The sequence below is a fragment of the Pongo abelii genome, chromosome 1, assembly GCF_028885655.2.
Source record: "Pongo abelii isolate AG06213 chromosome 1, NHGRI_mPonAbe1-v2.0_pri, whole genome shotgun sequence".
NCBI classification, from domain to species: Eukaryota; Metazoa; Chordata; class Mammalia; order Primates; family Hominidae; genus Pongo; species Pongo abelii.
Genome location: NC_071985.2, coordinates 80,632,323 through 80,659,240, shown reverse-complemented (window position 1 = coordinate 80,659,240; position 26,918 = coordinate 80,632,323). Strand labels below are relative to the sequence as shown.

Here is a 26,918-nt window from a genome sequence, read left to right as displayed (position 1 = left end):
TTCTTAAACCCCTGCTCAGTACCTGCAATGTGACAGGTGCTTTCACTTATGTTTGCTCATTTCTTCACAATTCTGTGAGGTATCATACCATTTACAGATGAGAAAACAGGCTCAATAGAGTGACTTTGCTAACATATCACAGCTTTGAGTTGCAAACCTAACATTTTGAACCCCCTTCTGTAGTATTACTTACGAAAAAAGTAGAGGAATTAGTATTCCTACAAGGTCCTTTTCAAGAATCAAAGGAGATGATGTTAATAAATGCCCTTCCTAAAGTATGTTAAATATAAGGTATTAATTATGGGGAATATGACATAATAGGTAAAACAAATAGATATCATACCATTTCTATCATTTAAGCACAATAGTACCTTGAATAAGGCATCCAGTGGACTAGACATCAACAGGCATTTTAATCTTAATATTTTACTATTTTACACTGATGTGCCTTTTTTATTTTTTATTTTTTTGAGACAGTCTCTCTATCCCACGCAGGAGTGCGGTGGTATGGTATCAGCACACTGCAACCTCCGCCTCCCAGGTTCAAGCGATTCTCTCAGCCTCCCAAATAGCTGGGCTAATTTTTGTATTTTTTCTAGAGACGGGGTTTCGCCATGTTGGTCAGGCTGGTCTCGACCTCCCGCCCTCAGGTGACCCACCCGCCTTGGCCTCCCAAAGTGCTGAGATTCCATGAGCCACTGCGCTCAGTCTGATGTGCTTTTTAAAAATGACAACTCCAATTTTGTAGGCTGCATTTAAAAATACAGTAAGAATAAGGCTGGGCAAGGTGGCTCATGCCTGTAATCCCAATAATTTGGGAGGCGAAGGTGGGAGGATCGCTTGAGGTCAGGAGTTCAAGACCAGCCTGGACAACATAGTGAGACTCCCATCTCTACAAAATAACAATTCACTGGGTGTGTTGGTACCCGCCTGTGATTTCCAGCTACTTGGGAGGCTGAGGCAGGAAGACTGCTTGAGCCCAGGAGTTCAAGGCTGCAGTGAGCTGTGGCTGTGCCACTGTACTCCAGCCTAGGAACTCTGACTCTTTAAAATAAAAATTTAAAAAGATGAGCATTTAACTATTATATTGGCAGGTGGCTGAGTCCATCACATACCATTTATATAATTAAATGTTCACATGACACCAGAATCTGTTTTGCAACAAAAAACAAAAATAAGACATGGTCCCTGCTCTGAAGGCTTCCAATCTGAAAGGTAATAAGACACAGGCAATGAAACTATAGGGCTATAAAACTATATTTAAAAAAATGTTTGGCTGGGCGCAGTGGCTCACGCCTGTAATCCCAGCACTTTGGGAGGCCGAGGCGGGTGGATCACGAGGTCAGGAGATCGAGACCATCCTAACACCGTGAAGCCCCATCTCTACTAAAAGTACAAAACATTAGCCGGGCGTGGTGGCAGGTTCCTGTAGTCCCAGCTACTCGGGAGGCTGAGGCAGGAGAATGGCGTGAACCCAGGAGGCGGAGTTTGCAGTGCGCCGAGATTGCCACTGCACTGCAGCCTGGGCAACAGTGCAAGACTCCGTCTCAAAAAAAAAAAAAATTTTTTTTGCATGAAAAATTTCCAGGACTTTGGTGATAAGCAGCGAAATCAATGCCTTAAGTAGATTTTGAAATGGTATATTAAAAAATGGTACTCATTTGGATACTGTAAGAAAATACTGATTAGGTTTCTGGGATATAATGGACAAATGATTCTCAACTCATGGCAAGAAGATTCCTCCCTGGGTATTAGAATAATTTGAGGTGGAACAAAGAGGCTATGAAGTTTCAGAACAAGGTGGTATTTTCTGCTCTTGCTTTAATTTCCTTTATTTTAAAAATTCAGTTAACATCAAAGAGAGTCTTTTTTTTTTTTTTAAGGAAGAATGCTTTAAAAAGAGATAAGAGCAGTGCCAACATGAAAACCAAAAAAAAACAAAAAACAAAAAACAGTGCAATGGGGTGCCAAAAAAAAAGGCGGAAAACATCTGAAATAAGGGGGAAGAGTCAAAGGTAAAAATCACAAAGCAATGGAATAATTAACAAGATAACAAAAGGTTAACTAGGCAAGTTAGACCAGGGGAAGACTTAATATGAAATTTGTCCTAGGATAAATTATTAAAATATTTAAAGATATAATCTAAAGCTCCTACTGAAATAGAAGATAAATTTAAAACAATTTTGATTAAAAAGAGAAAATATACTGTAAAATATTTATTTAATAAAAATAATTTTATAATCTATACAGAATTGAATAAAAAGTACAACAAATTATTTTCACTTATTTGCAAAACTGCATACAGTATAACTTGCACATTGAGTTCAGCATTCTACAAATATGGCCACATACCAAGATGTGAACATATTCTTGTCTTATAAAAGAAAAGGCTCAGGTTGTATGCCACAAACTTTGAATTAAATTCCAGGGAAATATTGCTTTGGTAACGTGAACAATTTGTACCACATTCCATTAAAAAAAGATTTAATAAAATCCCTCAAACAGCACTTTTCTACTTGTTTCGGAGTACACAATTCCCAAATTAGCACAAACAAAACAAAGCAAAAAAAGAAAGAATATAAAATGAAGGTTGCTACTTTTATGATATCACTTCCCTTTCCCTTCCTTAGCTAGTGTTCTTTTCCTTTCCCTTAATAGTAAAGGACGGTGAATAGAAAATGACCTATTCTTATCCCCATCCATTTGCTTCTAGGATTCCTGCTTAAACCAAATGAGTATGTCAACTTTGCAATCTTGACACACTATTATTAACACTGTTCAGCTGTGTCATTCTAAAAAAGTTAATACCGCAGTTAAAAGCACCTATCTAGATTCTTTTCAAGATAAGGCAACAAAGTCAGCTTTAAAATAGTTTTCATGTCTGACATATACTAGCAGCCCCTTGGTAGACTGATTTCAGAATTAAATGCATATAGAACATTTTTTCAAGTAACTTGGTAATGAAATCACTAGCAAGTTTAAGCAAATATTCAAGATGATCTACCTTTAGAAACAAAGGCAGATTTAAGGTAAAAAATGCAGGAATCACATCTATCCTCGTTCCTGTCCCATTGAAATAATTGAAAAGAGGCTCAGCTTATGAAAAAGGCCTTGGACTAATGCAATTCCTATTGACATCTTTACTTGGATAAGAAAAACAAATTAATATAAAAACTATAAATAGGGATGAAATTATTAAAAAAAGATTTTTCATTTTATTTTAGAAATAAAAGGGAATGCAAATACAAATGGCCTAGTTACATCTTTAGCCCATATATGAACTTTTAATCTTGGAATTAATAGTCCTTCATATTGAAGATTTAAAGACAAGCAAGTGTACATTAAGCTTTCTTAAGTCTCTTCATTTAGCAGGCTTCAAAACTTGCCTTATTTTCTAACTAAATGAGCTTCTCTGGGAAGCATATGAATAATGCAAAAACGTACTTCTAAACAAATTTTACAGAAATACATAATCATCACGATGGGAACCAAGAACATTCATACGATGAATTTTTTTAAAATAACTTAAAATTAGAAATGATACATACACCTTAAAATACAGAACACTAAACCAGAACAAATATTGCCAGTGATAGAATAACTATGTAGAAAGACCAATGCACATGAGTAACACACAAATAAGAATTAAATTGAATAGAGGCAGATGCTGTTAGAACATATTTCCATCCATCATGACTTGCAACATTTTGTGGCCTCTGTGAAGCCCTGGTCCCACCAGGCCAAGCATCTGGCTAAGTACCAGAGATATAGACATTTGCGACCTATAAAACACCAAACTCACTTGCTAATAAAGTATACAACACCATGTGCTGCTTTGATTGCTCTTGACTGGTTTTTAAAATCAAGTTCACTTTTGAATCAGGAAAAAAGTCATCTTTAAATTAGCTCTCATAAATAATCCATGAAATAAACTTTACTTCTGGCTCCTCTGAATAGTATCATGTTATTCCCGGAACACAAGGTATTAGTCAAGTGGCTGCTTTGAAGTCAAGAAATGCACATTCATAAATATATGTTTACACTTTAAAAAATCAAATACATCCAGGCAGTTGCTGTGCAGAGTTCTTGCCATAAGAAGAAGCCCTTCAGCAGTGTATTATGCAGTGGTTACTTGAGAACTTGATTCTGGATCTTCCAGCTTTCTACATTTCTTCATAACACTGACTGCACCACTGGCCAGGAAAACCACAGCGATGAGTGCAAAATAACTGGCATAGATCAAAAACTAGAAGGGGGAAAAGCAGTTTATTGAATTATCAATGACAAGAGGATTACTCTACAATAAAGTATATTCAGAATTTGTCCATAAAGCCTCAAAAAATATTGCATACTTACACCATGTGCCAGACCCTGAAGACACAAAGCAGCATCACAGCACGGTGGTACTAAATAAAGCCTGACTGCCTGAGTGTGAATCCTGACTTCATCCCTTACAAGCTGCGTGAACCTGATTGAGATACTTCATCTCTGAGCCCTTCTTCACTTACAAAATGGAATTCATAATAGTTCTCACTTTACAGCGATGTTAGTACCAATCAGTGAGATCATAAATGCTTATCAGCACAATGCTAATGCTGTTAGTATTACTTTTATTGTTGTTGCTGTTATTGTTATAATTCAGTCCTGGTCTCTGCCTTCAAGCTGATAGGTGGGTACAAATAGGCCAAATTCTGAAGATCAAGAACTTCTCTATTTTTCCCCAGAAGAGGGCAGCAGCAGGTCAACTATATTCCATTACAGGATTACTTAATATAAGAATTCTTCCCTAAGACAATTTTCTAAGTTCTGGGGTACATGTGCAGAATGTGCAGATTTGTTATACAGGTATACGTGTGCCATGGTGGTTTGCTGCACCTATCAACCCATCATCTAGGTTTTAAGCCCCGCATACAATAGGTATTTGTCCTAATGCTCTCCCTCCCCTTGCCCCCCACCCCCCTGACAGGCCCCGATGTGTGATGTTCCCCTCCCTGTGTCCATGTGTTCTCATTGTTCAACACCGACTTACGAGTGAGAACATGCAGTGTTTGGTTTTCTGTTCCTGTGTTAGTTTGCGGAGGATGATGCCCTAAGCCAAATTTTAATGTGACTATATGGTTTATTAACATCATCATCATCATCATCTTCTTAAAATAACATACTAAATACTTACAAACTGGTTCAAAAGTACAATGAGAGTATGACCTTAAGTCACTGTGCCAGTTTCAATGTTGGCTACACTTCTGCAGGAAGCCATTAATCAATCATGGCAGTTAGGGTTTCAGCACCACCCATAAAATCCTATTATTCCACATGTTTAAATCCACCATTTCTATAAGAATCTGCTGACAAATTTCCACTTCCAATGACAGCCATGTTTCCCTCAACTGTAATAGTCCTGGGAACTCTCCCTTATACAGGGAGGATGGCAAGCACTTAAGTTTCTCTCCTACTTTCCATCCTGAAATAAGTTTTGGGGTTAGATGTTGGTTTAACTCCAAGCTCTGGAACACTATTAGTGATGGTATGGACAAGTCACTTAACATCTCTCAGACTCATCTTCTTCATGTCTAATACAGCAACCCTGCAAATCCTATAGCACTTGACACATAGAGGCACTCAATGCACATTGTCTATTATTACTATTTCTCTCTTAGATCGCTTTAGTAAAAACAAAGTTAATTACGGCTAATACGTTGGGAAGAAATCATTTGGGTTGGGATGGGGGTGGGAGTAAGTACTTTTTGATTTATTCAGTTGCCCATTTTGCCAAAGTACAAAACAAGATGTACTTAAAACTCACAATGCATGAAGGCATATACAACTGTACAATTCCTGAACGTAAAAAGTATTCACATTGTTGTTGGGTGTTGGTGCAAGTTTCTCAATAGGTCATATGTTACAAATCATAATGCTATTCATCAACAGCAAGGCATTACCATGGTATTTGGGTGAGGGGTGTTTTAAATAAAGAAGGGAGGAGACTTAAAGAGTTGTGAGATGAAGCAGGGAATCTCAAACACGGGATACAGTATTCCAAGCATAGATTTAAATATAGAGGGAAATAATGGATGAGGAAGCAAAAGGTCTTGGCCTGTAAGGAATCAATATTACCTCTCAGCTGAAACAGCCCCACTGGGCTGATGATTTACACTCAGAAATGTTCTAAAACCTGACAATCCTAACACCCTCCAAGGAGAAAAGAACTAAGGATAGGGGAGAAGATGTTGAATGAAGGAAGGAGGGTATGCTTTACTTTACATCTGTTCCCTATTGTTTGGATTTGTTTTCATTAAGCATACATATACTTCTGTCACCCTGATCAAGTTACACATACTACCTTCGATGCCAAAGGAGAGATCTTACCTGAGTGGTAATTTCTAATCCAAGGCCACTGGCATCTACCACAATTAGAGTGAGCAGCGTCTGCAGTGCCAGGGCAATGAAGGTATTTACACCAAATACTAGGGCATAGCGTTCCATGCTGAGGTTTGCAGCAATTTGAAAACTTGAAAAAAAAATAAAAGAGTGAATAAGAATTACTTCCGGAGTACTTATAATATTTATTCTAAATAAAAGTAAACATTTATCTTTAAACATGAAGAGTCCTTCTTTCTACTGTCAATTGCCTTTCCAACCAAATGAAAACATTTTGCAACTAAATGATATAAATCTCATGCAAACATCTGAAAACAGGAGGAACATACAAACATGGGAATAAACAAAACTTGCCTAAATGCTTCCTCAGGAGAAAAACTGATAATGCACATATAATACAATGCTTCCTCCCATTTGCCTCATTTAACTAGAAACTTTAATATTTTGGTTTGTAAAGAAACCAAAAAATTTATCCTGTTACAATTTTTCCTAAGGCTTCTATGAGCCAAAATACATACGTTGCTATCGTGATGAGTAACATGTAGATGATTCTGAAGACAACATAGGATGCATAGCACACCCAAATGTTACCCACAGTGTCCATGATATACACTGCAGCAGCAATCAGGAGAGAAAAGAGAGATAATGTCATTTCTCCCCAAGTTGACCAGGATATTTTTATATAACCAACTGCAAACACAGCAACAGCACCTACAGAATAAACAAAAAAAAATCCAGTTATTTTGCTACACAAATGCTATTGCAATAAATTAAAAACTCAGCTTAGATTATTAAATTTTAAAATCTGCAAACTTATAAATAGGATAGCTCAAGATTATGGAGGGCCTTGAAACTCACATAGAAATTTCTGAACTTGATGGAATCAATAAAATGGAGCCACTGAGATGACAGACTGAATTAGGATAGGTGGCAATGAAATGAAAATGCAGGACAAAGACACAGGGACATTGCTAAGGAAAAAAAATGCTGCAGCTGAAGCAGAGGCAAGAGTCAAAAAGAACCAAAGCTTCTAATTTGGCATCATGGCAGGACGAGTCATCTCTCCTTCAAACCAAGGAGCATTCTAGAACATGGCAAAAGGGCTTCTCTGCCTTTTGGTAAAACAGTGATGATGGTAAGGATAGCTAAAATCTATGAAGTGTTTTCTGAGGGCCAAGACAGATAATAAGTGTTTACAAAAATCATATAACACCATCCAACAACCTCAGGAGGTAGGTCAACAAATTAGAAATGAACAACAGAGTAAGATGGTCAAATACACAGGCTCTGAAGCCATCCTGCCTGGGTTCAAATCTTGACTTTACTACTTACCATCTACATGACCTTGAGCAAGTTATTAACCTACCAGTCCCAAGTTTCCATTGCAAAATGTGGATAAATTCTACCTATCTCAGGAATTCTGAGGATTGAGTTAATGTATATAATGTCCTTAGAACAGCACCTAGCACATATTAACATTCAACAAATATTAGATACTATTGTTATAAACTATTATATATTGCTATTCAAAATTTCACATCAAGTGACAAAACTACCCAGTAAATACAGAGATAATGGAAACTTGGATAAACAATCTTGAAAATTATTATATTAGGTTTCCTCAAAGCTTATAAAAAAATTCCAGTTTGTTAGTCATAGTCCTGCTCCACTTGAGTACTTCTAAGTTGTCCTCCTAAATTGTAAAATCAAGCTCAAAATAAGTAAATCATTTTTTGAGGCTATTTCAAATTTGGGAGGGGTGAGTGAATCTGATTATGGCTGGCTTAACTACCAGAGGAATCCCCTCCCCACCACCACCCTCTATTATCCTGCATTGCTTACCCAGTAAGGTTGAAACGGCCTCCACACCACCATTATAGATAGCAGCATGGCGAGAAGGCATCACTTTCTCCCATAGGCCCTGTGTGTAGTTCACAACTTGAAAATAGCCACAGGTAGAGAGGGCCCACCACACAGACCAGCAGAGAAGAGGGCGAGAGGAGTAGCACATCAGGAAATCATTCCATAGTACTTTCAATACAAGGAGACGGTCTGGCTTGGGTTCCTACATAGCAAAAGGGAACAATGCTCAAACTCTGATGAAGGCAATTATATAGAAAGCAATTTACAGGCCCAATTACTTACCTAACAGACTTTTTTCCTTGTGAAAACTAACTGCTTACTTCATAAACTTATTAACAATTACATTTATCCCCTCTGGCGAAAAATATGTTCTCATAGGATTTTTGCTTTAAATGCACTATAGCATTAACACAGCTGTATGTAATCAACCCAGCAAAAGATGTACTGTTTACAAAATGAAGATGATGAAAAGAGACTGCAGGCTTCAGCCAATGGGAGTCTATAATCTACATCTCCCATAAACTGGCAAACAACATAACAAGAATAATAATAAGCAACAGACTAGCAACCCTAATAAATCACTATTCAGTTACGGCCTCCTATCCTTATAATTGACAGATTGATCCAACAGTTAAGATAGAAATATTGGAAAGAAGTAGACCAAAATATTAGCAGTTCTCTCTAGATGGTGGGTTCTTAGTGATTTAAATTTTCTTCCTTAAACTTTTTATATTACTTAATATTTAAACAATGAGAAATAGTATTATAATAAAGTAGTAAATACAGCTACTGGGCTTATAATGGAGTGAAGCAAGACATTACTGAGCTATGCACTATCCCAAAAAGTCAATATGAGATGTCAGACACTCTGTAAGATATCTCTGATTTCAACTGTATGAAAGGACTAATCTACCAAAGGTTACTGTAATCCCCGGGCCTTGCTCAGAACATGGGAAGGCCGGGTGTAGTGGCTCACGTCTATAATCTCAGCACTTTGGGAGGCCAAGACAGAAGGATTGCTTGAGCCCAGGAGTTCAAGATCAGCCTGAGCATGAAAGTGAGATCCTATCTCTACCAAAAAAAAAAAAAAAACAGAACACAGAAAATTTTACTTTTGTGGCTAACATGGAAAGGCAAAATGAGAGTCATGGAAAGATGAGTATGATATACCATTGAGTAAAATAACAGCAAGTTACAAGACTACATGTAGATCACAATTTCATTTACTATAAAATGTATATATACATATGTATATATGAAAAGAGATGTTTGAAAAGAAGTTCACTCATCTTTGGGTGGTAGTAGTTCAGGTGATTTTTGATTTTTTATATAGCTTTCTGTAACATTTAATTTAAAAAAATAAGTAGATGCCAGGCACAGTGGCTCACACCTGGAATCATCACACTTCAGGAGGCCGTGGCAGGAGAACTGCTTGCACCCAGAAGTTCAACATCAAGCTGGGCAACACAGTAAGATCCCGTCTCCACAAACACACACACACACACACAATTTAATTAGCTGAGTGTGGTGGTGTACACACGTAGTCCCTGCTACTCAGGAGACTGAGGTGGGAGGATCACTTGAACCTAGAAGATCAAGGCTGTAGTGAGCCGTGATCACACCACTGCACTCCAGCCTGGGCGATAGAGACAGACTCTGTCTCAAAAAACAAAAAAACAAATGTGTGTGTGTGTGTGTGTGTGTATATATATACACACACACACACCCCCCCCCATATATATACACACACACACACACCATATATATCATTTTTATAAAATTAATACAGATATTTTCTCCTCTTATATACAGTAACAGTGACCATCAACATTAGTTAAATAAAGGCCATTTTCTCCCTCAGAGGCTAGAAAACCTCACTGGACTGAGAATCTGAGTTTCATCATTCTTTTACCTTCTCATACCGTCCCAAAGCAACCCCAGTGTGGTGCTTCCTTCTTTGTGCTGTTTAGCCCAGAGGGGGATATCCTTCAAGTACCATTACTACAGCCCCTTTCCAAAATTCAGGGAGGACTACTGAGGTTAACCAAGATAACTCAGAGAAAGAATTACTGACACTTGAAAATTCTACTTGATGAATCTGCATATGATAACCACCTAGAAGTACAAAATACTGCTGTTACAAGATTGATTTCTTGGCACTGTATATGAGAGCAAACCTTGTGAATTTAAACAAATCACAAGACAACTGTTAATCATATATAATGTGAATTTGCTAAGAGTGAGTGAATGGTACCAAGAATATTTTCATAAGTCTTCATTCAAGATCCACCAGCTTTATTGAACTACATCAGAATTTTACTATTTAGCTTCAGCTGCTTAACCAATATAACTTGGAAAACAACTGTGATATCTAAAACTTTCAAGGATGCTGGAAGGATTATAAGAAAAGAAAGTATATTCCTGGAAGAATGGAACTATTAAAAGGATTCACAAGTTTCTATTAGAAATCCTACCATAAACTGATAAGAAACCCTTAGTTTTCTCATCTGGAAAATGAAAATGATAACAATAAAACCTATCCACAAAAGATTATAAAGAGTTAAACTAGATAATGCATGTATTTATTATAGAGGTGCTCAATTGTTATTTTTATTGCATAGCTTTAAAAGTCATGGCATACATAAAACAATGCCCAGTATAAGGCATTTGAGAACTTTAGATCTATTACATAATAATGAATTCTGCACACAGAAGTTAATAACTACTCAATCTATTATCTGGCCATGCCAAAAAGAAAAGATGGCAGGTCCTGTTTATAAAATCAGCACCTCTTGCTATAATCTGCAGGCTTCCTTCTATGCTGTTTTCTAGGCTTCAAATGTTAAGCTTATATGAATCACACTTTATAAAGAAGCATTTGACATATTACCTTTTATGTTTCTTGTTAAATTACATCTACAAACAAAGGTTTATTTCTATTACATCAAAACTCTGAGTTGCTCATAGTTAATCATGCATGCTCTAATTTAATAAGTGGCCTTCACTGTGTTCCATGGAGCTTTAAGAGTTTCATGTGGGGTGAATAACAGGATCAAGTACGTAAAATTATCAGACCTGCATTCCTGTTTCAATCAGAAAGGCTCAATTTTTATTTACTTATCATAACGGGCATCTAGTTTCAGATTTCATTTGAACATAAGATTTTGACGCTGTTTTATAAATTTAAAAATCTTTAACAATTACTTCCCTCTGTCAGGGAATGGAAGTTTCTACTGTAGTGGTGGTTTTTGGAGTCAACTAGATATGGGTGGAAATTTTGTTTTTTTGAGACAGAGTCTCTGTTGCCCAGGCTAGAGTACAGTGGCACTATCTCAGCTCACTGCAACCTCTGCCTCCCGGGTTAAAGCAACTCTCCTGCCTCAGCCTCCCAAGTAGCTGGGATTACAGGCATGCACCACCACGCCCAGCTAGTTTTTGTATTTTTTTTTTTTTTTTTTTTTTTAGCAGACATGGTGTTTCACTATGTTGGCAAGGCTCGTCTCGAACTCCTGACCTCAAGTGATCTGCCTGCCTTGCCCACCCAAAGTGCTGGGATTACAGGTGTGAGTCACCATGCCCGGCCTGAGTTGGAAATTTTTAAAGTGCCACTTCCTATGTGCCTTTGCGCAAGTCAGTTAACTAAATTTAGTTTCCTCTTCTGTAAAATAAGCAAATATATACATTATTGAGTTTTAATAAGAATCAAATAATATACTGACTCTAAAGTTCTTAGCACAGTATCTGATACCCAGGTCAAAATAAATGGGAGGTCAAAATAAAATAATGATGATGATGATAAAGATGACTAGGGGTGATTAATTCAAAGAGAAAAGGAAAGATTGCTCTATTTACAACCTCACAAATACATGACTATCAACCATAGAAGTACAAAGCTGTTCTGGATTATTCATGTGTAATGATAATGATAATAGTAATAACAGCAATTACCATTTATCAGAAACCTATTATGTAAACTCATTTGAAAGCTTTAAATACTCAAAATAACCCTATAAGGTAGATATGTACATAAGGAAACTAAATCTCACAGAATTAAGTAACTTGCACAAGTATTAGAACTAGGGTTTGGACTTCACTTTCTTCAAAACTCACTACACCCTGCTGCTAGAAATGACATTATTTAATACCAAAGTGGAAGCATTAATTTCGCTGTCATTGTTTATAGACCTTAGACATGCAGACACAGAAAGAACACTTAGTAGTAGTAAAAGATATCAAACTACAAACAACAGCATGGCTATATTAAGAGAATCATTTACTAGGTATTAATTACATGTCAGAACCTATGCTAAAGAAGTGGTTTAATTTATGTCATTTCTAATAGAGGAAGAACTCAAATTAAATTATGTTCACCAACCAGCCAACTACATAATGAATCCAGCTCTGCTTGTGAAAGAAAGTCACCAGCTTTGGTTCTTCTTTCTGCAAGGTCAGCACCCTTTGCCCCAATGCAACAGACTCTCTTTAAAAATAACTCACAAATACTCTAAGGTAACTTGTAGAGTGAGCTATCACTTAGACTCCTCCTACTTCATTTTCTCTTTCTATAAAAATCAAGATAAAACCACCTATCTACCTACTCTTCAATAATTACCACAATTATAATTTATGGTTTAATTACAGGTCTTGTCAACTTAAAATAGCTCTGTGATCCCTAATATCCATATTCTGAATTTCCTTCAAGCTTGCCAAAGAAAAACAGTAGCATTTTAGGGCCAGTCAGTGCCAATACCAAGGAGCACTGCCCATCTGCTACGGTATCAGTAGCAGAGCCTAGGATATCAGGGAACTGACTTGAATCCTAATTCTGAAAACAGTGTAACTGACATGATGGTTCTGACATTGTTACCCTAGTTAAAAGACTTCACGGAGAAAGGTTTAGAGAGAACTGGATCTTATATACACTTTAAAATTATGTTCAAGAGTATATTTGTACAATTCTGCATAAGTTGCTAATCTCTGATCCTAATCCTTATCTCTAAAACGACAGTCTTGATGAAATCTAATCTCTTTTTTAAATGCTCTGATTTTTCTATGACTTGTGATTAGAGTCATTTCTAACTCTAAAGTTCTATAATTCTTCAGTATATAAAATACTGACACACTGTGTATCTATAAACAAGTATTTCAAGTTGATCTAGAACAGAGTTTTTAAAACTATAGGTCACCACCCATAAGCTGGTAATAAAATTGATTTAGAGGACAGTTGAACTGAATTTAAAAAAAAAATACTGTTGTAAAACTTGTTTCTGTTATATATAAAATATATACATACCTATGTATGTACAGGTTTTCTATGTAAAATGTGTTTTCTATGTTTCTTATTTATATTCAAAAAAGTTTGAAACTCACTGTCTATAAAAATCTTTAGAACTATGGTCAATATGTTAATATCTAAAATATATATTTATATACATATTATACGTACATATGTTAATTTTAGCTAAAGCCACTGTAACACATTCAAAACAGATAAAGAAGGGTCTTTATTTTTGTTCCACTTCATAAAATCTATGAAATGATTACACACCTCCTTCCCTCCCCCATCAACCCTCTGTTGACTCTCTAATATCACCTAACAAACTATGAAAAAATCAGCATTTCATTGCCACTTAATCCTTGGTCATTCTGACAAAAACTGCTCACAGGTGCCCTGGTAATCAAGGTGAGTTTCATGATGAGGGTTGTCCAGGCTCTACAAGTCTACCCAGGCTCTTTGGGATGATAACCTAAATTTCAAGTAGTAATTTGAGAGCTGAAGAATGGGGATAGAGAAATGAGAGTAATTTTCAATGAGGACATTAGATGCCACATTTAAACAATTCAGTTAACTCTCAGTAGAGAATGAAAGACTTTATTCATAATGGTTCTTTATTATCAGCCAGCCTACAAAGCTTATGGAGCTCAGTCCGACTGAGGCCACCTACAAAGCTGGAATGTTAATAGGCTTATTTCCAAACATGTCCCAGGAAAACTAAGACTACAGTGTGGCTGGAATTAACTTTGTTCCTCACAGCTTATAACCTAATAGAAACAAAAAAAACTTGTATATTTAAAAAAAAAAAAGGGTGGGTGTCTAGGGAAAGGAATTCATCTTCCTGGCTAGACAGAACAGATAGATAAATTATTTTAATGCCATACCTCTCTCTTCCAAGAGACAGCTTCATAACACTTTTAATATTTATTCCATCACCACCTCAAACTGTCCTCTTGTGATCTCTTCATCTGTATTATTCATTACTACTTCACTTCAGCAAATTGTCATTTGAAAAATAAATAACAGATATCTCTTCTAGCACAGAAGAGGAAAATAACTTCTTACCCTTAAATACTGTGGGCTTCATGACTGGGTGCGGTGGCTCACGCCTGTAATCCCAGCACTTTGGGAGGCTGAGGCGGGTGGACTGCTTGAGGTCAGGAGTTCGAGACCAGCCTGGCCCACATGATGAAACCCCGTCTCTACTAAAATACAAAAATTAGCTGGGTGTGGTGGCGAGCGCTCGTAATCCCAGCTACAAGGGAGAGGATGAGGCAGGAGAACTGCTTGAACTCTGGAGGCGGAGGTTGCAGTGAATCGAGATCGCACCACTGTTCTCCAGCCTCGGCAACAGAGCAAGACTCCATCTCAAAAATAATAATAATAATAATAATAATAATAATAATTTGGGCTTCAATTCAGAAACTAGAAGTAGATACTTAATCATTTATTAGAATCATTTCATCTATTCATTTAGCAAAAATTTTCTGAGTGCTTTATTTATATGCCAAACACTCAAAAGATGAAGACACAGCCCTTGCAATCCATGACATCTCTGACATGAACAATATAATGCTGTATCAGCCTGACTTTGGAGGTCATGCACTCCAGGAAAAAATAAATGTGTCATCCCTAATATACATAAACCATAGCTTGAATGAATGAATGAATGAATAAAGCAATAAACCAACTCAGGATAAAACATGAATTCAAATACATACAAGATCTACCAAGAGGGAGTTTGCTGTTTTTTTCACCACTGGTCCAGCCCCCATAGTAGCAATTACAAGATATTTAAGGCTGAGCTTACCCGTTCCTCCACAGGAGGCTCCTCCATATTTAGAGGGATTTTTGACTCAATGTCCTCCCAGCCAGGAAGGTGGTTAGAAGCTGGGGTGTCAGTAACAATGCCACCATTTTGTACCTTGATGCCATTCACTCTCTGGCAGGTAGAAGGAATGTGGTGAAAGAAGAGGCTCTTCTGTGGCATAGGTAAAAACCAGGCCACAGCAAAAGCCACTGAAACACAGGTAAGAGAGATGACATTTAGGCTGAACAGCGACCAGCCTGCCACTGAGACAAGGATTTGCCCTAGGACAGAGCCCACTGTAAAGCCCACCAAAGTGGCACTTCGACAGTAACTTGTGACTTTCTGGTACATGCCCAGGTCTACCACACTGTAGATATAAGAGTAATAGGCAATTTCAGTGGCTGTGGCGATGCCATAAAAAAATTCTAGAAATTGAATGGCCAACAGTCCCTGGGCATAGAGCAGCATAAACCATGTAACAATAAGGCTGAACCCCTGTAGTAGAACAACAGGTTTATAACGGAGGTAGTCTGTGGCAAGGAACACAGGAAACAGTAGCACCAGGTAAGAGTAAGTCCATACTGGATAAATTTCATTGAAGACCTGGTAGAAAGAGAAAAAAAAAAAAAAAAAAAAAACCATTAGTGATGAAAGGACCTGGAATACTCATAAAGAATTTATTCTTAAAAAACAACCTACAGATACCTCAAAGATCTCATCCTTATGAATCAAAGAAACCTTGACAACAAAAGTTCAGATAATTGTTTGAAAATATCTTTTCTCTTTTTTTTGTTTGAGATGGAGTCTCGCTCTGCGCCGAGGCTGGAGTGCAGTGGTACGATCTTGGCTCACTGCAACCTCCGCCTCCCGGGTTCAAGTGATTCTCCTGCCTCAGCCTCCCCAATAGCTGAGATTACAGGCACCCACCATCACGCCCGGCTAATTTTTGTATTTTTAGTAGAGTGGGATTTCACCACGTTGGCCAGGCTGGTCTCAAACTTCTGACCTCAAATGAGGAGCCTCCCAAAGCGCCAGGATTACAGGGGTGAGCCACCTCGCCCAGCCTGAAATACCTTTTCCTATCCCCAATACCATCATCTTTTTCCTAATAAATTCTTCCCATTAATCAAGGCCTAGTTCAAAGACTTCCTTATTCAGAAAGACTTTGCGGAAGCCAAAAGTACCTGTATTACAACACTCAAACCCTTTTTTTTTTTTTTTTGGGTTTTGTTTTTTGTTTTTTTGAGACAGGGTCTCCCTCTGTCACCTAGGCTGGAGTGCAGTGGCAGAATCATGGTTCACTGCAACCTCCACCTCAGGTGAGGCTCAGGTGATCCTTCCACCTCAGCCTCCCGAGTAGCTGGGACTACAGGCCTGTACTACCACACCCAGCTAATTTTTTTTTTTTTTTTTTTTTGGTAGAGATAGGGTTTCACTACGTTACCCAGGCTGGTCTCAAACTCCTGGGCTCAAAGCAATCCACCAGCCTCAGCCTCCCAAAGTGCTGGGATTACAGACATGTGAGCCATCTGGCCTAGCCTCAAACTCTCCTGATACTGATCTATATGCATCAGTTTCCCCAATTAATTCATAATACTGGCTCTTCACCATGGCTGCAACTCCTAAGAAGCTTTTAAAAATTTGTTAGCCAAGCGTGGGTGGCACATGCCTATGGCTGCTACTCAGGAGGCTGAGGTGGGAGAATTGCTTGAGCCCAGGAGTTTGGGGCTGCAGTGACTTATGATCACACCACTATACTCCAGCCTGTATGACAGAGCAAGACTCTGTCTCTTTAAAAAAAAAAAAAAATGCCCAGCCACAGATATTTTCTAAAAACTTCCCAATAGATTTTTAAATGAGCCAGAGTTGAGAACAACTGCCTTATAGGCTTTTTAAGGATAGACCCCTACATTCACTTGTATAACCTTCTAAAAGCCAGCATACTGTTTGGAAGATACTATTCAATAAATGCTTCGAAAACTGAATCACTGTCAATTCTTACTTCTAGACACAAGATAGGGATCCTTTATCCTACTGTTTCATTAAGCTTCTCTGACTTTTAAGTTTTGTTTCTTTTGGGGCAGAGGAACAAATAAAGATGGTCAATCTGTCCTACAGTCTTGACAGAATTAACTCTCTCTAGATGGCAGGATTATAGGCAACTTTTATGTCCTTCTTTTTGCTTGTTTTTAAAATAGAATAAAAATAGAAGTTTTTGCTGTTTTCTTTCTAATGCATATTTTAAAATTGGGATATAGTAGAAATGATCTTTAAAATAAACTTTAAACCAGAAAGACCCCAGCAGGAATTTCAGTTCTATCACTTGCTGTGTGATTGCAGACAACGTTCTTTTAGTTCCCCTTAGCCTTAATCTCTATTATCAGTAAAGGGGGGTTGTTTGTTGCAAAAATTAAATGAGACACAACATGTAAATTACTTACTCCACCTGATTTATTCACAAAGTCTGAAGACTAGAGGACAAGCTGACAAGGACATCTGGGGCAGTATGAATTAACTAAATTAATTGAACTATCATTCCCATTCTTCCAACAACAATCACTGTAGGTGATTTTTCCTTCCTTTTGTCAGTGGCCTCAACTTTTAAGTGCTTTTTGCAAGGTAGTTTTGGTAAAAGGCTGAATACTTTGTGATGGAGCAACCTAATCCCAGACTTTTACATTCTGAGACCAATAGTAACTTTCTTTTTATCTTTCCTGTACATCTCAGTTCACTCAAGTCTAATATGAGCTAAGGTTCTAAGGTTTTAGAGAAACAATAAACAATTGTTGCAAAATCTCTTGCCAGTGCAGAGCACAGCTATACAAGTAAAACATAATCCCCATTTTCTGAAATACATTCCAGACAAAAGTGATCTGTTTAATGGCCTCACCTTCATGAATTTTGGTCTAATTTGTGTTGGCAAATCAGTTAGCAAGCTCCACTTGATCAGGAAATTTTGTTGCACCTGACTATGTGCCTAAATGAATAATCAAGAACTGTAGAAATGATTCTTATTCAAAACTGTGGAAATTTTAGCAAATGAGGAACAAAGTGCCCTTAGCTGCATTAGACAACTCTAAGTAGAAAACCAAAGCAGGTAAGGGTAATCTTGCGATTTCACAGTTGTGTTCTAATTAACAACTTGTCATTCCTTTGTGGCCTATACTTTTACAGATACTCACTGTCAGCTTTCTTTTTTTTTTTTGAGACGAAGTTTCACTCTCGTCACCCAGGCTGGAGTGCAATGGCGTGATCTCGGCTCACTGCAACCTCTGCCTTCCGGGTTCAAGCGATTCTCCTGCCTCAGCCTCCCAAGTAGCTGGAATTACAGGTGCCTGCCACCATGCCAGGCCAATTTTTTGTGTTTTTGGGAGAGACAGGGTTTCAATATGTTGGCCAGGCTGGTCTCGAACTCCTGACCTCATGATCCGCCCGCCTCGGCCTCCCAAAGTGCTGTGAGCCACCGCGCCCAGCCTGTCCATTTTCTAAAGTTTGCAACTGCTTCCTGTTTGACTAAGTGTCACCTTCACAATTTCCCCAACATAGCACCATGAAGTACTAGCCATCAAACGTTTCCTTTAAAAATGTCCTCTACTGCTCCCTTCAATAGTTCATCTTCCTTTGTTTTGGGATTTTGGATGACCTCTTCACTCCAATAATATTGTCTGTGCTTAGACATGTTACATAACTTTTAACAATAGTTGTCCCAAAATGATTAACTACTAAGTTTTCATTGTCTAAGTTTCATCCTTTAAATTATCAGTTTAAAGTATCTTTACTCATGAGTCTAATTCTACTAATACAAAACTACAATTTAGATAATGAAGATGAAGGAAAGTAACACTGCCAGCCTTGCAATAACAACTAAAGACAAAAAGAAAGGCAAATAGGGGAGAGGGGGAAGACCAGATAGGTTTTCTTTAACTTATTCTAAATAAGAAACTTGCATTTTCTCCTTTAAGAGACATCAACCCAGGATGAATGCCCCTCTCACACTATTATCAGCATCATAATAACAAACCTCTACTGCTGTGCTACACACCATGCTAAGCACTTTATCTAAATTCTCTCTATTTAATCCAAACCACAAACCTAAGGTAAATGCTTCTATCATCTCTATTTTACAAACAAGGAAACTTGGCCTTAAAGAAAGGTTAAGTGAATTGTCCCAAGTTATCACAGGATTGGCAGAAGGATCTGAATTCATACATTCTGAATCTGCCACACTAAAATGCCTGGTTTCTTCAATCAGAAAACTGCTATTAATCATCTACTATCTTCCAAGGTTAATTCTAATGCCTGCAGAAGCTTTTCCAATCTGCATTGAGGTGCTTTTACAGGGCATTCATGAAGAGATAAAGACTACAGTCTCCAGCACTTAACTAATGGATCTCCAAAGCAGATCCTTTGGAAACTCTTTCAGTGTTTCCAATGACAGCAAAAAATGCTTCCTTGATATTTTGAATCTTGAAGGGAAACATCCTACAGGCAAAAATGTACCAATTACAGACTCTTATTAATTGTCTATACTCCAACTTCTCACTTCAGGTAACATCTGCCATGTGAGCAAAGGGAATTGATTTTATTATGACCAAGGTGCCTTTCACAACTCTTTGGATCAGCGCTTGTGCTTTCTTGAGCTACAAAGTCAAGGGAAAATAGATGTTCGTTTTTAAGTTCTAATTTAGATTTAGACTTTAAATTAGAATCAAGTTTCAATTAAACAACTAATAGGCAGTTATTTTCACAACATTGTTTTTAACCAGCATGGAGGTGACAAAAAGAATAAAATGGCCTGGTGCAGTGGCTCATGCCTGTAATTCCAGCACTTTGGGAAGCCGAGGTGGGTAGATTACCTGAGGTCAGGCGTTCGAGACCAGCCTGGCCAACATGGCAAAACCCGGTCTCTACTAAAAATACAAAAAAAAAAAGCCAGGCGTGGTGGCGCGTGCCTGTAGTCCCAGCTACTCAGGAGGCTGAGGCAGGAGAATCACTTGAATCCGGGAGGCAGAGGTTGCAGTGAGCCGAGATCACACCATTGCACTCCAGCCTGGGCAACAAGAGCGAAACTCTATCTCAAAAAAAAAAAAAAAAAAAAAAAAAGAAGAGTAAAATAAGGCTAGGCACTGTAGCTCATGCCTGTAATCCTAGCACTTTGGGAGGCCAAGTTGGACAGATCACTTAAGGCCAGGGGTTCAAAACCAGCCTGGCCAACATGGCAAAACCCCGACTCTACTAAAAATATAAAAAATTAGCTGGGTGTAGTGGCACAAGCCTATAATCCTGGCTACTCAGGAAACTGAGGCATGAGAATCACTTAAACCTGGGAGGTAGACGTTGCAGTGAGCCGAGATCGCACCACTGCACTCCAGCCTGGGCAACAGAGCAAGACTGTCCCTAAATAAATAAACTGAGATCCTCAGCTCTCCAGGAGTATTGAACCTAGTGAGGAATATATAATATATGCAGTATTTATAATGGAAATAGGAAATATAGGGTTGTTTCTTCAAAATGGACCTTGAAGGATGAGAAACCTAAAGGCTAACATAGATATCAACAGATATATACGGTAAGATTATTCCAAGAAGAGAATAAGTCTTTGAGTACATGTCAACAGATGACAGACTGTGGATATGCTGGACTTAAGACTATTAGATTAATATGAATGGAGCTTGGTTATGTGGAAGTGGTAAGGGGAAGAAGGTTTGTAGTAGGATATGAGGCTGTCAAGGAGGTAAAAACCAAACTTTGTGAGGCTCTGAATATTAGGCAAAATAGGTGGAATGTTTAAAAAAAATCTAAGAAAGGTAGTAAATGTCTGTCAAAACACATGCTACAATGATGAAAGGATAAAAAAGTTTTTAGAGATAAAGATCTGTTTTACTGAAAGTCTGGCCTTCAACTACTAACATACAGTCAAATTTTAGCCTGCTTAAAACTTATAAACTGGTATTTGTTTTAAAGTTAATGCTTTTCCTGAAATCTAAGAAAAAAACCTTTGAGAGTAGAGAGAAGAAATCTTTTTCTCCTCTCCTTTTGTTTTAGGATTTAGTTAACAATAGCTCTATTCAAACCAACTTGGCCCTTCTGCAGTCTTCTAAGAGCAAACACAAACTTTAATACAAATGTCGCTGAATATGACTTAGCATTAGCTTTGCTTAAAAATCATGTAATGTTTTTTATTTAACTGTCCATGGCAAAAAGCAAGCATTCAGTAAGTAATGAATAAGTTGTTCTATTTATTTCAATTATTAGTTATACAAAAAACGTAGGGTTTGCCACAAAGTAAGCAGAGGAGAAATCAGCCATGATTTGGTGGTCCTCTGAGAAGACACCCCTTCCCCAGACTACTCGATTTCTCTTCAAATCTCACCCTTTTCCTCAACTAATTTGCAATATGAGAAGTACACTTATGTTTTTGTTACACAATCAGCAAATAGTTACTACGCCTGGCAACTCTGCTTTATTTCTGTGCCCCCTGAACATACTTCACTCACCTTGAAAAGCTTTCTGATAGGACAGAGCACATGATCTTGGTAGCACATCACACAGCAACCTTCTACCCAGAGCACATGACGAAACAGATCAGCTTTCAAATATCAACACTGGGAACATATTTCTCTCCCTGTGTTTCACTATCAGGAAAGGCGCACAAACTGCAGATCACGTGGCAGTTCACATAAAACTTTAATGGTCAGCTGTTCACAGCAGTATCAATTCTGCCTCAGTGGCCACACCTCAGATTCAGTGGTTGTTTTGGGTCTCCAGAATCATACTTTCTCATATCAGTGCACTAATTTTCTTGTAAAATCATTCTGTCACGAAAGTTGGCTGTTTTGACATTATTGCTTTAAATTAGTATTAAAACTCAAATAGGTTATGAATCACTGTTACGGTCGCTTATGTACTGATCCACAAGACTGAGAAACGGCCCAGCCACTCCATCCCACAACTGGCAGGTCAATAGGGTAATTTAAGGCCAGGCAAAAAGTCAGTGATACTTGCTAGAAGTGAACAAATGTCAGACTCTCAAGTGAAACCCTCAGTACAGAAGTCAATACTGATTCTTAATTCTCTCTCAAGTGCCCCTGAAAATGACGGAGCACTGAAACAAACAAACTGCAAACAGCAAATTATGAGTAACTATATCCCGCCAGTGTCCAAATGATTCTGGCAGTGCCATCTCTTGTTCTGACCTGTTTTGCAGGGTTACTGAGTTGCTACTCAAAAGAAGTGACTGACTACTACCCACATAGAGAAGAGTAAGGTTTAAATGGGAGGAGTATTTTACAGCACCTGGGGCAAGGAGGCAGTGGGGGAAGGAACAGGTGTAGGAAAAAAGAAACAGCTCTCAAGTGGCCCCCTGGCTGACAGTAGGAAAAAGAACATGAGACCTCAGCTTTCACCCTTTGTTGTATTCAAGGAAGAGGGCATCGAATCGGCTTTATTTCGGTTTTGTGGAAGTACTTTAGCTTTAATTTCTTTCTCAGTTTATATATTGTCTTTCTTCTGCAAAAATCAAGTGCTCGTTTTGACCATGCACTTAAATAGGTCAGCACATTTCTAAAGTACACTATGTGCTTCTGAAGTACTTTATCTGTAAGCCCTCATCTAGGGAAAATCAATCAGCAAGAAACTCTTGATGATGGACTACGTGCTCTCAATTACCCTGAACATCACAGAAGCCTTCAAAGACACCGCCTTGCATCTGAGAAGCAAAACTAACATCTGTGAAGCAACAATTCGCAATACAAGAAAAACTATAATTAAAAGTCAATTATGTTACACTATCTGCCTTTATCCCTGGAAGTTGGTCTTAAGGTAGAGAGAGGCAGGATATCCTTGGACACAACCTCACCCAATTAAAAATCAAGACAAATTAAGATGTTCTGTACTTCTGTCCTGTCCTTACTTGATTAAGCCCATCCATCCTGCCAAATGCAAACAAAGTAAGATATGGACAGGAAGCAGGTGAAGGAGGTAGAGGGAAGATCCCTTCAGAAAAGCAGTGGTTGCCTACTTTCAGTCAATGAATATTTACTAAGCCATGTCCAAAGTACACTTTGCTGTTTTCACTTCTTTGTCAAAATATTGCCCCCTCGTCCCCAGCAGTAACTGCTGGACCAGTCTGGGCAGTCACGCTAAGCCACATTACAACGCGATCAGCATACTGCCTGACGCACAAGGCACGGGGCCTCTGGACGCGTGTTCTGAGCCCTTCGCAGGAGACTCACCCTACATAGCCGAAGAAAACAGAAAATCATGAACACAAAGAAGAGCACGAAGCCGACCTCCAACTGGAAAAATCAGAAATCTCTGCCGAGAATGGCTCGAGCGCTTTTCTCGGTCCTCTCTTCCTCCGCCGCCCACCCGCAGGCCGGTCGCCCGCCCTTCCCGCGCCCCGCGTCCGCCGCGCGTACCTCCCTCTCGGTCAGGTTCTTGTCCGGCCCCAGCAGGTACGGGGTCAGGAAGGGCTCGGACGGCCTGAGGCTGGCGAAGAAGCCGTAGGCGCAGAGCAGCGCGGTGGGCAAGAACCAGCACTCGCGACGGACCCGAGCGGTCCGCAGGAGCACAGTGGCCGCCGCCGCCGCCGCCCGCCGAGACACCGGGGCGGGCACATCCATCCGGGGCGCGAGGGGAGGGGACCCGGCCCGGCCCCTTCCTTCTCCTCCTCCGCCAACTGGAGTGAGGGTCAGGCACTTGTAACCGCGAGTGACGCCTTCCCCCTGTAAGGCCAGGACGTTCTGAACTCGCCGCCGCCTCCGGCGACAAGACCCCCAGCTTTAGCCTACAGACGCCTCTAGGGTCTCCGCCGGATCGCCCAGCTTAAGGGAGACCCGTCCTAAGGCCCACCCTCTGCCACCGCCTCCACTCCGGGAACCAATCACAGCGGACGCCGGGAATACTTGGCTTCTCTCCCATTGGTTGTGGGTCACACGACGTGAACTGGGGCGGCGGCAGCACGCCAGACCTCTGACGTCCCAGAGCTCAAGCGCAGAGGACATGTGGAACTCCAGTCCAAAAGCGGCGGCTTGCGGCGGACCTCTCTCTAGTCAGGCGGCCAGTTAGCGTTCGTGTCACACCTGCTGTCGGCTCCGCTCATCTGTGGGGAATGCGTCCTGTGGGCCTCGTCCTCCGCTGGAAGAAACGCGCTGTTCTCCCCAACCACCGTTTATCATTCTTATTTACCGTCTCTCCAATGTCCTCCATTCAGGTTCTGCTCCTGAGAGACTTAGTGACTGAGGCCGGGCAAAGATTTCACCTTGGGGAGGGGGAATGTTAAACCTTTCCTCCAGCAGCTTTCGTGTTTTAAATTGTATTCATCCGCCATGGAAAGACATCAGAAGCCCAGGATCTAAGAGACAGACTGAAATGAAGAAAGTAGATAATATTGTGAGAATAATGAACAAGCTGGTCACTGAACAGCGGAACCGTAATGGAGTCCCAATTAAAGGGTTTTAACTTTATTTCATCACTTTTTGCAAGCATGATACAAAGAAAACAAACCCCTAACTACGCTACGGTTTATAGTTAAAAGGAAGGTGGAAGATCCTGAGTCATTACAGCAATCACGAAACATGATGGATTTCTTCATTTAAAAACAAAAAAGAGGTCTTGGCATAGTTTTCAAGGGCAAAGCATGACAACACTCTCCAGTGCTTCCTTTCATCCCCCTCTGTGTGCCTTTTTCTGCCTGACTCACAGCCTGGCTCAATCCTAATCTTTCTACTGCAAAGATGCAGCATTTAAAGCAATTTTTCCTGTGCAGTATTTGTAGAATGATAGATCCTGCCAGAAGCTCTTGGAAACATTTTGGAACTATCTTGCTTTTCTGTATGTTATCATCCATCTAGCACAGTTTTCCTCCTGTGGTAGCAAATGACACTTTTTTCAAGCATCAGCAGCAGAAATGAGTCTACCAGATGGAATAAGATACTAGTAAAGGGAAAGATTTGTTTCTAAGACTGCACAAATGAATGCACCCAAATCTGCGAGTTGATTAATCTGTGAAGAAATACAATTGGCAGTATTTACATATCTCAATGAGTCTCAAAGTGTGGTCGAGGAAGCCCTGGGGGTCCTTGGGACCCTTTCAGAGGTTCCACGAGTTCAAAACTATTTTCATAACCATGCTAACTCTTTATTTCCTTTTCCACTCCAGAGGCTATATAATGTCTGATGACATCATCACTTTATAGGATGAGAGAATACGTGCTTGTATATTCTTGTGTTTGTAAGACTTTCCAGGTTTAATTTATTATCATATGGCAATTATCAATCGGTATAACCCACGAAACCCAACAGATTTTTGGGGCACCTCAGTAACAAGGGTCCTAAGACCAAAATGTTTGAGGACTGCTAATCGATATTATTCAATTGTCTAGTCCCCTAAACTCCAACCCTTCTTATCAGGACTACAGAGAGAAAACAGGTGGTCTTCTTGACAATTGCTTTGTATTTACATTCAGTGCTTTAGTAGAAGAGAAGAAAGAAAGAGAAAGCAAGCCAGAGAGGCCTCGGAAAGAGAAGCCTACTTATTAAAAATAGCTTTCTGGCTGGTCATGGTGGCTCACTCCTGTAATCCCAGCACTTTGGGAGGCCGAGGCGGGCGGATCACTTGAGGTCAGGAGTCTCAGACCAGCCTGGCCAACATGGCGAAAACACGTCTCTACTAAAAATGCAAAAATTAGCCAGGCATAGTGGCACGCCTGTAGTTCCAGCTACTTGGGAGGCAGAGGCAGGAGAACCACTTGAACCCAGGAGGCGGAGGTTGCAGTGAGCGGAGAGCGAGACTCGCAAGTACTCGTCTCAAAAAACAAAACAACAATAACAAAAACAGCTTTCCATCCCTTCCCTGAGGCTTGGGGACCTGAACCACGTTAATCTGTAAATCACTGCTTCTGTGACTTTTCTTTGGTATAAATCACATAGGCAATGAGGTTGGGTATAAACAGTAATTGTCCTTGAATTGGGTAGATGTTTTCTTATTATTTTTGTCTAAGAGGTCATTGCGATAGGCAGAATTCTAAGAATGATCCCCAGTGACGCTTGCCCTTGTATAACCCCCACCCATTTGAGTGTGAGGTGGAACCTATGAATTTGATGAGGCAATACTCCTGTTATTATGTTACATTTTATGACAGATGTGAGATTTTCCAGGTGGGCCCAATCTAATCACAAGAGCCCTTTAAAAGCCGAGATTTTCCTTCTGCTAATAGCAGAAGAGGAAGTCAGAGAGATTTGAAGGATGAGAAGAATTTGACGTGCTACTGTTGGAGGGGGCTACATGCCAAGAAATGTGGGCATCCTATAACAACTGAAACTGGCTCCTGGCTGACAGCCAGCAGAGAATCAGGATATCAGTCCCAGAATCATAAGGAACTGAATTCTGCTAAAAACCTAAATGAGCTTGGAAGTGGGATTCTTCCGAGAAGAGCCCAGCCGGGTCAGCATCTTAATTTTGGCCTGCGAAAACGTAAGCAGAGAATCCACAAGCAGAGAATCCACTCAAGCCCACCTGGATCTACAGAACTGTGAGCTAAGCTGATGTGGTAATATTTTAAAGCTGCTAAATTTTTGTTCATTTGTTGT

The 26,918-nt window shown here is 39.4% G+C and overlaps 1 protein-coding gene across 2 annotated transcripts; it reads right to left on the bottom strand.

The window, feature by feature from the left end:
• Positions 1-2,203: 2,203 nt before the first annotated feature.
• Positions 2,204-24,188, bottom strand: SLC19A2 (solute carrier family 19 member 2). 2 transcript variants are annotated; one of them, XM_002809817.5, is made up of 6 exons: positions 23,747-24,188; positions 15,327-15,929; positions 8,221-8,443; positions 6,897-7,089; positions 6,367-6,508; positions 2,204-4,246 (listed from the first exon to the last, which is right to left on the bottom strand). In XM_002809817.5, the coding sequence occupies exons 1-6, from the start codon at positions 23,948-23,950 to the stop codon at positions 4,118-4,120; spliced, it is 1,494 nt and encodes a 497-aa protein (XP_002809863.1). In that variant the 5' UTR covers positions 23,951-24,188; the 3' UTR covers positions 2,204-4,117. The 2 variants fall into 2 exon arrangements, with proteins under 2 accessions (XP_002809863.1, XP_054381699.1); XM_054525724.2 differs by lacking the exon at positions 15,327-15,929 and having other exon boundaries at positions 23,747-24,184.
• Between the last annotated feature and the right edge of the window lie 2,730 nt (positions 24,189-26,918).

Bases quoted from the DNA above. Each gene is read 5' to 3' on its own strand.
- SLC19A2 (XM_002809817.5), bottom strand. From the start codon at position 23,950: ATGGATGTGCCCGCCCCGGTGTCTCGGCGGGCGGCGGCGGCGGCGGCC. The intron at 8,444-15,326 runs GTAAGCTCAGCC...TTTGCTATGTAG, and splicing joins AGCCTCCTGTGGAGGAACGG to GAACCCAAGCCAGACCGTCT. The intron at 7,090-8,220 runs GTAAGCAATGCA...TTTATTCTGTAG, and splicing joins GGCCGTTTCAACCTTACTGG to GTGCTGTTGCTGTGTTTGCA.